Source organism: Amphimedon queenslandica, unplaced genomic scaffold, assembly GCF_000090795.2.
Source record: "Amphimedon queenslandica unplaced genomic scaffold, v1.1 AMPQUscaffold_12013, whole genome shotgun sequence".
NCBI lineage: Eukaryota > Metazoa > Porifera > Demospongiae > Haplosclerida > Niphatidae > Amphimedon > Amphimedon queenslandica.
Window position 1 is genome coordinate 1 of NW_003547748.1, and position 12,653 is coordinate 12,653.

A 12,653-nucleotide genomic window follows, 5' to 3' on the forward strand; every position below is an offset into this window, starting at 1 on the left:
GACAAGAATCTTTGCAATCATAAAAACGCAGTTCAATATGTGTATAGCAATTGATGATATCTATAGTGTACTCTTCACTTTTTATGTAAACACGAAGTGACATGGCATTATTATATCTGTAGAATTTTGTTTTGTTTGGATCTGGATCTGGATCAGGAGCAAATTTTATATCTTTTCTCTCTAAAAGGTGTACGATGGTTAAAGGAAATAATCCTTGAGGGATGGCTAGAGTTGTTGTGCCACTATTGTCAATCTCCCATGCTATGAGAAGTGGTTGTATTTCTGTTGTGGTGGCTTTAAGCTTTTTACTAGATGGTAAAACACAAGGAAAAAAATAGCTTCCTTCTATTCTATTTTCTACTTTGGCAATGATGTGGAGGTGTATTAGAAGCTCGATCATGTGAGACGAGTTAAAATCAACATGTTCAAATATTTTTTTACCAAAAAGTTGTAAAAGATCTTCATTAAAGAGGCCCAATATTCTTAAATTATCTGCTTCTGTACGGTTGGTGTATGTGCTAGCTATTAGAAGTGAAAGGACATCAAGAATCGGCTTAGGATCAACAAATATTATATTTGGTAGGACATCACAATAATAAAGAATGATAGTGACATTGTGTAAATATTGCAGAGCTTTATCAATATCTGATTCATCATCAAGTCGGAGAGACTTACCAATCTCAATCACTTCTTCTTTAGTAAGGAAACTTCGGTTCTTCTGCTTAGCTTCTCTCTGTAAAGAAATCTCAAAAGCAAACAGACGAATTGGTATATGAATTGTCACGGAGGCTCCAAAGCTTGAAATTTTTGTACAAAGAGCTACACTAGCCTTTTCTCTTTCTGATCCTTTGAGCATTGTTTTAACTGGATATATAATATTGCCTGGATTCTGAGGATCCGGCTTAATGACTTTTTTATTAGCTTTATATTCTTCAAGCAGCTTTTTATTCATTTCATTGAGCTCATCATCTAGTGTGCCATTCTCTTCCAATTTATCTTTACGTGTACCAAGTACGAAATAGCGAGGGTGGATATCTTTATCTTTGTCAGACTCAGAGATATAAGGAATTTGAATGGGATTAAACATAGCTCCGGAGCTAACTGCTGACTGGATTATATCACGATTAGAAAACCTCTGATTTATAGGATGCTCAAATTGATCAAAACGATATTGAAATTCAAACTTCTCATCAAGACCTTTGGTAAGATCAATGGTGATGATATTCAGTGCAGCTGCTCTTGTAAAAAGAGGTAGCAACTCTCGATATGCTGGTTGACCACCAGAATCAATAAAATACACCCAATTTGAACTTAATTGTTTAAACTTTCCTGCTTCAAGAGCACTTACTATTTCTTTTATTACTTCCATATCAGTTGGTTTCTTCTCAAGTGGTTTCTTTTCAGGCGGTTCTGCTTTCAGTGAAGAATCATCTAAACGAACAGGTGCAGCATTTGTAGGTATTGGTGCTTCTCTTAATATTCTTATATGCTGTGTTTCATTTGGTGCTTCATTTAAACGAGATGCAAGCTGGTTAAGTAAATCTTCTTCTTTAACCCTCTCCCACTTCTTATTTTTATCATCAACAGATATTCGTGTTGCTTTAACAGCAGGACAAGCTATTGGTGTACTATCAGTGAGTTCATCAGGAGGTGCAGGTGGTAGTTCATTAAGTAGGAGGTGTTGTGTGCATGTTTTACCAGCTCCAGGTGCACCATGCATATTGATACGAGTGATTTCTAGCTCAACTTCACCTTCTTTCAGCCATTCTTCTATTTTACCTAAATAAAGTAGCACCATGCATCAAACTATAATCATTAATGTGCATATAGTGTTCATGCACACTAGGGCAATTAATGGGCATCAATCGATTAGCATTTCATCTGAGGTGGATTGATGTGAAGTGATGCGCTTCGATCAATGTAAACCAATGGCAAAAAGAACACAAAATGATACATAATTCAGCTGCTAGTGTGAACAAGATCAATGTTTGTTATCTTATTATGGCCTTATATGTTATACAGCTGTGTGTAATAATTACTATTACTGTACGCGGCTAGAAAAGTTTGTGGTTTTGTGAACAAGCTTTAAATCCCCCTGTACAATCTTTTTATACATGATATCACAGCATAGGTATAGGAATGAAATATGCATTGGAACGGGGAACCCCACAAATGTTACATGCATTTTTTATATAAGGAAGTATTTTAATATCAAAAAGCATTTGTTAAGAATGTTATTGGAAGGCCGCCTCCTGGGCCCCCAAATATTGTTCTTGAATTACACCATTATAATACATACTTTCTGTGACTGGATTTTGAGTGTCTGGTATCCTGTCAGCAGCTGGAGTGTCTTCAGTACTAATAGGGTTAGCAGTAGGTGGTACAATATGTCCTGCAATAATGAAAGTAAAAAATATGTAACTTTATTAAGCCAAGATTATCAGTGGTGGGCTGTGTGTAGCTACTGAGGGAGTGACTATGATAACAGTAGTATAGTTATAATGTCAGAATAAGGTTGGGCATTGCAATGGCTATGGTATATTAAAATATAAAATAATACCATGTATTAGCTTAGCTTACAAGTTGCAAAGTTTATTTGAATTCAACATTATACATGTATAAACTTTTGCAAGAAAAACTGTACAAAGGGCTGTATTCTTATTGTGGGTGTGTATGAGTAAGCCTGAGAGTACATGGGAACAGTTTATACAACAGTATCTAGTATAGTAATTCAAGACAAACACATCCAAACCCAATAGTTACTAATAATGGTGCATAGAGACAGTATCAAAACTTTTCTAATGTGTAAGCCACCATTTTGGTAGATAATATATAAAAGCCTTACCTCTTAAATCTCTTTCAATCCCATCAGCTACAGCATTCTCTTCCTCATCCCTCAATGCTTGTATTAATGTATCATAAGTTGGGCCACCAACACTATCTACATTATCTTTTTGTTCCAACCATGCCTTCAAACATTCTCTTAGACCCCTACGAACATTTCCTTTGTTTTCTTCCGCAATAACATCAAGTGTACGAGGGAGCAGTCCCAGACGAAGACCAAGGTAATAATAATCAACACCAGAATATCCCTGCTTCTTTAGCAAATCACGTATCTTCACAAGATGACTGGTATCTAAAGAGAAATGGATTAACATGTATGTTATTTTAATTAATTGTACTTAATAATAATTCAGTAGATTTAATCTTAGTAGGTGGACCTTCTGATGATGGCTCAGTTCCTAAAAATTAAAGATAATTTTACCGTTTATATGGGAATAATAATAACAATAATAAATAACACAATGGCACCACATAGCTTGATTATTCTTTTTAATATGTGTATTACCAACCTAGACTGGTACCATCACTCTCTAGTACTTTACATTGGGTTTCACAATGAGTGCAATGAGAATACCAGGGAGAAGATTCAGTTTTCCAGACAATGCAGTAACGGCATTGTTCAAATTCAATGAAAAATGCCAGTAAATTGCTATGGACTGGACCTTTTTATTTTATAGTGTGAATGGGGTACTGCATAAAATATAAAATTTTGCAAAATTATTCCTGCCAGGCATTTGCAGATAAAACAATGACTAATTATTCATTGAACAATTAAGGTGTGGGATACAAATTCTGATGGAATTTAATTTCAAGAATAATAGCCAGACACAAAATTAGCCAAATTTATTATCGATGAAATACATGTATGCTATAAATAAAGTATTAGCTAACATAAAACACTGCATGCACTTTCACTTACACTGTTATCAACTATACTTTATAAACTTAGCAGCTACTCAATGATACTTCATGTATATGGCATATTTGGTACATGTATGTACCTCAGTAAACTCAAGAGATTTGGTACAATCAACTACTTTATTATTCACTTATAATTGTTGGGCAAACAAATGCATTAACACAAAGCTATTATCAAAAATATATTACCGTATATCTGGTAATTTTCATAGGAGAAAATTTTCAGACAGAAAAAATTCATGTATTTTTATTTTTGCACAGTGGTTTCTGTCCGAAAATTAACAACATACGAAATTTTAAAGATCTTATAAAGGATCCCACAGAGCGTCTCTGCTTGAGAAGCTACCATGCATATTAGACTGTCTGCCAACTGCTGTAGGAGACTAGGAGAGATACTTTAATTGGAAGAAACAAAGCAGCACCATTTTGTGATGATAGTGCCATGTGTCTTGACAATGCACGTGGTATCTGCATGCAAAACTTACGCATGAATAAATTAATTTTTATGAATTTTAATTTCGCACAAAGCCATGCATCCGAAAATTAAATACAGACGAAAATTTCCAGATATACAGTATATCAAAAGGTGGTGAAGAGCTTAAAAGCAGATTAGGATCACAAAAATAGTACTCACAAATAACAGTAGACATTTTACATGTAGAAATGTACATGTAGACATTTTTCCTATGGGCAAACTTTCATTCTTTCCATTCTCCAAGCTCTAAAGATAAAACATTTGAGCACATATACTGTACCTATCTATCTCTATAGGCAATAGAGTAGATAAAATATAAAATGCACAAAATTGTATTTTCCACAAAAAAACAAGTTTGGCCCAGTTAAAAAAACCAGCTATACAATACTCTATACAGTCATCTACTAACCTGACAAATCATACTTCATTCTAATGTTATTAGCAACCTCCCTCTCTCCCATTGCATCTAGTGCTGCTACTAATGATATCCAGTTTGATCCACCTCCTCTTGTGTCTCTTACTCCATCCTCTCCCTTTAGCCAGGAAGATAGACACTCCATTAGACAATCCTTCACTTGTCCTCTGCAGTTTATTTCAATTGCTTTTAGTGTAGGTTGGTATAATCCTAAGTACAGGCCTAACTGTTTCCAGTTGTTAGCATAATCAAACTGTTGATTTGATGTTAATTCTTGAAGGACTGTAGCAAGATCTCTAATATCTGCATGAGTGTATAATAATAATAATAACACTATATACTCTCTTAGTCTTACCAAGCAGTTTATCAGTGAGTGTTTCTTGTACTTCATCATTGATCTTAAGTACATCAATATCTATATATTATATCAAATAAATGACACAATAATACTATAAAGCCAAAAATATTGATTGTTAAAATTTTGTAATTTGGTGGTTTTTATACATGATGCCACTTGTCACTGTACCAAAATGGCAGATTTATTTGATGGTTGCTTACTATGCTACCTATTATGCTTATATAGTGCAATGTACAATAACTATAATTATAGTTTTAACTGATGGAGCACAGCAAATATTTTTTAAGTAGACAGATCCACTTTAGAAATCTTGTACACAATTGGTGGCTTTGAAGAACTACAGGAAATCTTGTACAATTTCTTTGCATGTGTGAAGCTTGGATTTTAAGGAGCAGCTGTGCTACTATCTACTGGCTAGTCTCATGTAGGCAGGCCCATAGGGATGGGTCTGGCTACATGAGACTAGGTAGGCAGCCGGGCAGGCTGAGAGTCATGCAGGTGCTTTATTGTGCTAGCAACACAAACTGACAAGTGGGAGGGTGACTAGGTTTAAATTAATTTTATAGTAAAATAGTATAATATAATAATAGTAGATATAATCAAAAATAACACTCATATAAAAGACAAGCAGGAAATACACTTTACACATCAATAATAATGCAATAATTTAAAAATTTTAATGAATAATAACAAAGCTGCTTGGGCATCAACATCAGCCTCACCCATGCATAAATGGAGAAATTATGAATGGCCTAATGTCTTTCATATTATTTACACTATGTACCCAAGCAATCAAGGTGGTGTCATTAGACACCCACAAACAAGATGCAGCACCTACTAACTGAGGCTTAGCCAATCTGTCATGCACCCATTATGCTAGAGTAGCCCGCGGAGTAGCCTACACTTATGCACCCACAAAGGCTACCTAGTCTAGCACTTTCTGATGATAGAGATGCCCCTGGTTTAAATAATAGAGAACTCACTTTCTGACATCTTGACTAAGTGTAGAAAGACTTTTAAAGAGTTGTCAAGGAACACTGGAGTTAAACAGTGATATGACCAAGTAGTCTCGGCCCAGGGCCGAGACTAAGGGCCAACAAGCTCAAAAACAGTAACAGTCGATCTAACCACCAGTAACCAGACACGCCCTCAGGTAGTCAGGTTAACAATGCAATGATGCCAATGAATCACATTACTTTTGGGGAAGTTCACATTTTTAGTAAAACAAAAATAACAGTCATAGATGACAGATCGACAACTATATATACATGTATACACTGTTGAAAAAAAAACAAGAGATTAAGAACTAAAGAAGAGATAAAGACAAACCAATCAATAGATTCATTCATTCAATACAGTCTCCAGATATCATCCTCATTCATAGGTCCTGTATCAGTAGTAGTCTCACTGTTCCCTGTACATTAGTAAGAGCTTCAGTAGCATAGTCCTTAGTTACATTATGTATTATTAAATCATTAACTGCTACCAGTTCATCTCCAGTCTTTATATATCTTTGAGTCTTTCTGTAACACTGACTCAGGTAGGATCCTCTTTACGTAAATGGGTACGTCCCCAGTGGGAGAGCCACGCCCACCAACGATACTGAGACCCAACCCCTGACCAGGGGAGAGTCCCACTATAATTTGAACTAATCTGTGATAGAAAAAGAAGAGATAGTGAGATGACAATAGGAGAAAGGAGAGGAGGAAGATGGAGTACACACTATACATAGTCTACACTCCCACTACTTGACAATTGTGATAGTACATTTTAGTCAATGGTGTCTTGAATTCTTAAAATGGTCATAACTTGGAAATTTTTTGTCGGAATCAGCTCAAACTTTTTACATAACATTAGTACATTAATATGCATCAGAAAATGTAATAAAAATTGGGGGTGATTTTGGAGCCATTTTTGGAAAAAAACCATGGTACTTTTCAAAAATTGTCTCATTTTTAAAATGGTCATAACTCGAAAATTTATCGTCGGAATCAGCTCAAACTTTCTGTACAGAAGTGCATTAATATGCATTATAAAAGTGAGATAGAAACAATCAAATAACATGATATGTAATACACTCATTCCTTACTATTAGGTATCTCTTTTAATCCCATCAGCTACAGCATTCTCTCCCATCTTCCTCAATGCTTGTATTAATGTATCATAAGTTGGACTGCCTCTTCTCATTACACTATCTTTTTGTTCCAACCATGCTGCCAAACATTCTCTTAGACAGCTACGAACATCTCCTTTGTTATCTTCTTTAATAACATTAAGTGTGCAAGGGTGCAGTCCTAGACGAAGGCCAAGATCATAATAATCAACACCAGAATATTTATGATCATCCAGTGCATCAAGTACATCAATAAGATTACTGGTATCTATGGAAAAAATGGATTATCATGTAAACTAAAGCATGTTATTTTAATTTATTTTACCTAATAATTCAGTAGATTTAATCTTACTAGGTGGACCTTCTAATGATGGTGATGGCTCAGCTCCTAAGAAATAAAGATATTCTACTGTAAATGTGGGAATAATAAGAACATTATAATAAATAACACAATGGCACCATTTTTGATTATTCTTTTTAATATGTATATTACTAACCTAGACTAGAAGAATCACTAAAAAACCAGCATCTATAGCTATCATCACTCTCCAGTACTTTACATTGTGTTTCACAATGAGTGCAATGAGAATACCAGGAAGAAGATTCATTTTTCTGGACAATGAAGTAACAATCTTTTTGGGGGCATTTGAATGCAAAAATATGATCAGTATCAACATTAAGATCTTTTCTGCTTTTTTTGATAGCGTCTGTGACTAATTCCCGAATTTTAAGACAAGAGTTCTTGCAGTCACTACGAAAATGTATTTCGATATGTGTATAACGATTGATGATGTGTATAAAGTGATCATTGTAAACACGAAGTGACATGGCATCATGATATTTGTAATATTCCTTGCCTACTGGACTGAAGTCTACAATATCCTTCTGTTCTAAAAGGTGTACAATGGTTAAAGGAAATAATCCTTGAGGGATGGCTAGATTAGTTGTTCCACTATTTTTAATCTCCCATGCTATGAGAAGTGGTTGTATTTCTGTTGGGGCAGGATTGAGCTTGTCATAAGATGGTAATGCACATGGAAAAAAATAATCTCCTTCTTCTCTGTTTTCAACTTTGGCAATGATGTGGAGATGCAATAGAAGAGTGATCATGTGAGATGATTTAAAACTATCATGTATAAAAATCTGCTTACCAATATTTTTAAAAATTTCTTCTTTAAAAAGGCCAAATTTTTTGAGATTATTTTTTTCATCAGGTGAAGGAGGTGGGTCTGCAACCAAATGTAGATCAGTATGGTCAACATATGTGATAGCTATTAGACAAGACAGGACATCAAGGATTGGTTTAGGATCGACAACTATAATATTTGGTAGGACATCATGATAATAAAGAATGATAGTGACGTTGTGTAAATATCGCAGAGCTTTATCAATATCTGATTTATCATAAAGTCGACAAGACTTACCAATCTCAATTACTTCTTCTGTTGTAAGGAAACTTCGTTCCTTCTCCTTAGCTTCCATTTGTAGTGCAATTTCAAAAGTAAACAATCGAATTGGTAACTTAATTTTCATTTCAACCCTGCAATTCAAAATTGCAGTACAAACTTTTATGCTAGCATCTTCTCTTTCTTTAGACCCAGTAGGGAGCAACGTATTAACTGGAAATATAATCGAGCCTTTTGTATTCCAAATGACATTTTTAAGGTCTAGATTGGAGCTATTTATCAGGCTATCATTCATTTCGTTTAGCTTTGCTTCAGTTACCAACTCTTTACGTGTACCAAGTATAAGATAATGAGAGTGCTTGGGCATGTCAGAGACATAAGGAAATTTGACAGAATTCAACATAGCTTCGGAGCTAATTGTTGATTGGATTATATCATGATTAGAAAATTTCAGATCTGTATGAATAAGAGACGTATGTTGACTAATACGATATTGAAACTCACACTTCTCATCAAGACCTTTGGTGAGATCAATGGTGATGATATTCAGTGCAGCTGCTCTTGTAAAAAGAGGTAGTAACTCTCGATATGCTGGTTGACCACCGGAATCAATAAAATACACCCAATTTGTCCTGAATTCATTCAAGTTTCCATTTGCATGAGCATTTCCAATTTTTAAAATTACTTTGGCCAGTTTCTTCTTGATTAATTCATTTCTGGTTGGTTCATTCTTGATCACTTCTTTCTCAGTTAAGTTATTTTCGAGTTGCTCATCCTCAGTAGGTTGTTCATTTTCTGTTGGTTTATTCTCAGGTGCTTCATTTTCAGTTGATTTCTTCTTGGTTGGTTGTTCCAATTTTTTCAGTTGGTTCTTATCTGAACGATTGGGAAAATCATTTTTAAGCAATGGTGCATCATCCATTTTTGTAGAGGTTTGTTCATGCTTCATTTTTTCATTTTGTGTTTCCTCTAAATGAGATGCAAGCTGATTAAGTAAATCTTCAATTTCAACTCTCTCCCACTTCTTATTTTTATCATCAATGGATATTCTTGTTGCCTGAATAGCAGGACAAGCTATTGGTGTACTATCAGTGAGTTTCTCAGGTGGTGGCTCATTAAGTAGGAGGTGCTGTGAACACGTTTTACCAGCTCCAGGGGCACCATGCATATTGATACGAGTGACTTTCAGCTCAACTTCACCTTCGACAAGCCAATATTCTATTCCTAAAAATCAATTTTATGACATCATTTATTTTTATTAATTAATTAATTAATATTAATTATTAGTATTAATTCCAGGCACAGTTAATTTTAGTTTGTTAAACATAGATTGGCCAAATAATTGTTACTAGCAGACTAAAAGAAGCTTAATATTTCTTACTTTCTGTATCAATCTCATCAGCTTCTGTATCTGTACCTACATGTATACACACAAGTGATAATTAAACCATAATTAAATCCATTATTAAACCATGCAGTATACCCTCACTTACTACCAATACGGTTGGTAATTTTTGAGGGTCCAATATTTTTTCCCCAAAATTTCCTTAGAAGCTAATATTTATATAAATATTTGTGGGTACAAGTATTTGTGGCTGGCAGTTTTATTAAACTGCTTTTCACTTGAATCTACAGTGATAGCTTCCAATACATGGCTTATAGTGGAATATGGAGTAATAGACAGAGACACTGGCTCTTCCACTGCATGGCTAGGTAATAGTAGTTAGAGCTCTACATGGGCTGTAAATTAATTTTCTACATGTAGATGTTTAGGGGTTAATGGATTAAACTGACACCGCAAAATTAATGAAAATTAATACCCACAACCATAAAAGTTACGTACAGTCTACACTCCCACTACTTGACAATTGTGATAGTACATATTATAACATACCTAGCTTTATTGGAGTCAATGGTGTCTTGAATTCTTCAGTTATTTCAATCACTTCCTATACAATAATAATAATAATAATAGTAATAATAATAATAATCAAGCTTGTTTATCAGTGTATTGCTGAAAGGTGAATTTAACAGATGTACAAGTATATATTATTAGTAGTAAAGCTACACAATGACAACCCAAAATTATGACAAAGACTGAGTAATTATTGATAAGAAATAAAGATAATAATAACCTTTTGATTATTAGTGTTTGTATTAATGTATCAAACAGTTTGTGTGTTAATTTTTACCTGGATATCACGTCCTCCTAATAGTGACAGGTTACTAATATCTGATAATGATTCATCAGCTACGATCTCCTTCAATCCTGTACGTCTAGTACCAGTAGCATTTACTAAAAACTCTTCTCTCTTGACAATAGCAGACATCACAGCTTTTATACTATACGCTGTCCTTTCTCTTGGTGTATTCATAGGATAGGCTAGTTCTTTAGGATCAATAACTAACTCTTTTACCTCTAGACTGGGACAGCATTCTTTATAAACACTCATTACCTCTCCTATCACATCTCTTTTTAAAGACACCATATTGTCACTGTAACCTTTCTCACAGGACATCATTAATAGTACACACTGGCTCTCATCTACAATCTCTACCAGTGATCCTACACCATGACTATTAAACCAGTGAAGACCATTTCTCCAAAATGTACATTTACGTTTAAATCCTTCGGCTAATTCCTTGCTCCCTTTTGATAATGAAAACTTAAAAGCAAGATGTAATGTTAGGACGTGGAAGTATCGAGGAGGAAAGAAATCATGTTGTTTAGTACACTGTAGACACCAACCAAACTGGTACATTTGACGAGTCATTTCATCAGGTCTATCAGTAGACAAAAGACATGGAAAGAACAACAACCTTTCTCCTGTTCTTTCTCTCCTACGAAGGTTTGTCATTTTTATGAAAGATGGATTCATTTCTTGACAGAGTTCCATATTTTTGAGGAAACAGATCAACATGTCAGGATCATATTTAGGGAAGAGTCTAGTCAGACCAGACACACTAACAATACCAGTATTGCTAGCAATGTCAACGTGTTCTGTGAATGTCTCTGGAGCAAAGAGAATCCCATTCACCTCAGTTAGTAGTATACCCTTATTCACAACAACCCATACCTTGTCTTCACTTTTAAGAACACTGATCAAACCAATTGAGTGCAATGAATGAAGAGCATCCAAGATGTCTTCTCTCTTATCTGGTATAACGTAATCATTATTGTCCTTACCAGCAGACATTACATCAGAGAGGGTCAGTACATTCTCTTTCCTTTCCTCCAGTAGTCGGTACATTTCATGATCATAAAGACTGGATTTATTCCTTTTCGTACTACGAATGGGCTCACAGGCACTAGACAACTTATTAAAGAAGGAATCTACTTTCCCACCAAGCTTACGACAATCTAAGAAGACCCTATTGCACTTTTCCCTTACAATAATCTCCTGCATTTCTTCCTTTCTCCTCCTTTCAACAGGATTACTTATCTCATCCACATGACTGACTATTACAATAACATGGCATTGATTAAGAGCTTTCTGTTCTTCATTTCTCACAACTGTTAGCCACTGATGAAGCTGTTTGACTGCTTCCTTCTCCAATATATTGACCACTATCAGGAACACGCCACCAGAACCTTGTAACAGATTCTCAATGACAGCACTGTGACTGGAGTAGTATTCCAAATGACCAGCAAAATCATGAAGAATGATGTTACCCAGTGTCCTGTGTTGTAGTTTATAAGGAATGATGCCAGCAGTACAGGGCACTACCCCTCCAACATTTCTAAAAGAACCAAGAGCAATGGAACCAGTAGCTGTGTCATTGATGACATGACTAAGAGTACTTTTACCAGCTCCAGGATTACCCACAACAAGAACGTTAACATAAGAATCAATTGGATGAGATATTTTAATGTCACCAAACTTCTTGAAGATATCAATGACAGTATTTCTATCATACCGAACTCTCCTTTTAGCTAGTTGTAATGGTGTCCTCCCCATATTGTCTTTAGCCAAAGGATCACAATTACCAGTTGATAATAAGTATTCAACAACTTCAGGTGTACCCAACCTGGCAGCATCATGAAGAGGTGTTTGCCCATATTTATTAGTGGCCATTAAAGCACAGTAATACTCGTTGATGAGGTACTTTACAACATCTATGTG

The 12,653-nt window shown here is 35.0% G+C and overlaps 2 protein-coding genes across 3 annotated transcripts in view; both read right to left on the minus strand.

The window, feature by feature from the left end:
• Nucleotides 1-6,387: 6,387 nt before the first annotated feature.
• On the minus strand, nt 6,388-10,459 carry LOC109588562 (uncharacterized). Of its 2 annotated transcripts, XM_020004708.1 has the most exons (4): nt 7,621-9,516; nt 7,449-7,511; nt 7,100-7,391; nt 6,388-6,663 (listed from the first exon to the last, which is right to left on the minus strand). In XM_020004708.1, the coding sequence occupies exons 1-3, from the start codon at nt 9,476-9,478 to the stop codon at nt 7,102-7,104; spliced, it is 2,211 nt and encodes a 736-aa protein (XP_019860267.1). In that variant the 5' UTR covers nt 9,479-9,516; the 3' UTR covers nt 6,388-6,663; nt 7,100-7,101. The 2 variants fall into 2 exon arrangements, 1 of the variants encoding a protein (XP_019860267.1); XR_002188243.1 differs by lacking the exons at nt 7,100-7,391; nt 7,449-7,511; nt 7,621-9,516 and adding an exon at nt 10,424-10,459.
• A 692-nt stretch (nt 10,460-11,151) lies between these two features.
• LOC109588561 (espin-like) overlaps nt 11,152-12,653 on the minus strand; it is a 2,082-nt gene continuing 580 nt past the window's right edge. The window contains exons 2-3 of the mRNA XM_020004707.1: nt 12,448-12,646; nt 11,152-11,179 (exon numbers count right to left, since the gene is read on the minus strand). Of these exons, the coding sequence (XP_019860266.1) occupies nt 11,152-11,179; nt 12,448-12,646 (227 nt within the window). The remainder of the gene's footprint in view (nt 11,180-12,447; nt 12,647-12,653) is intronic.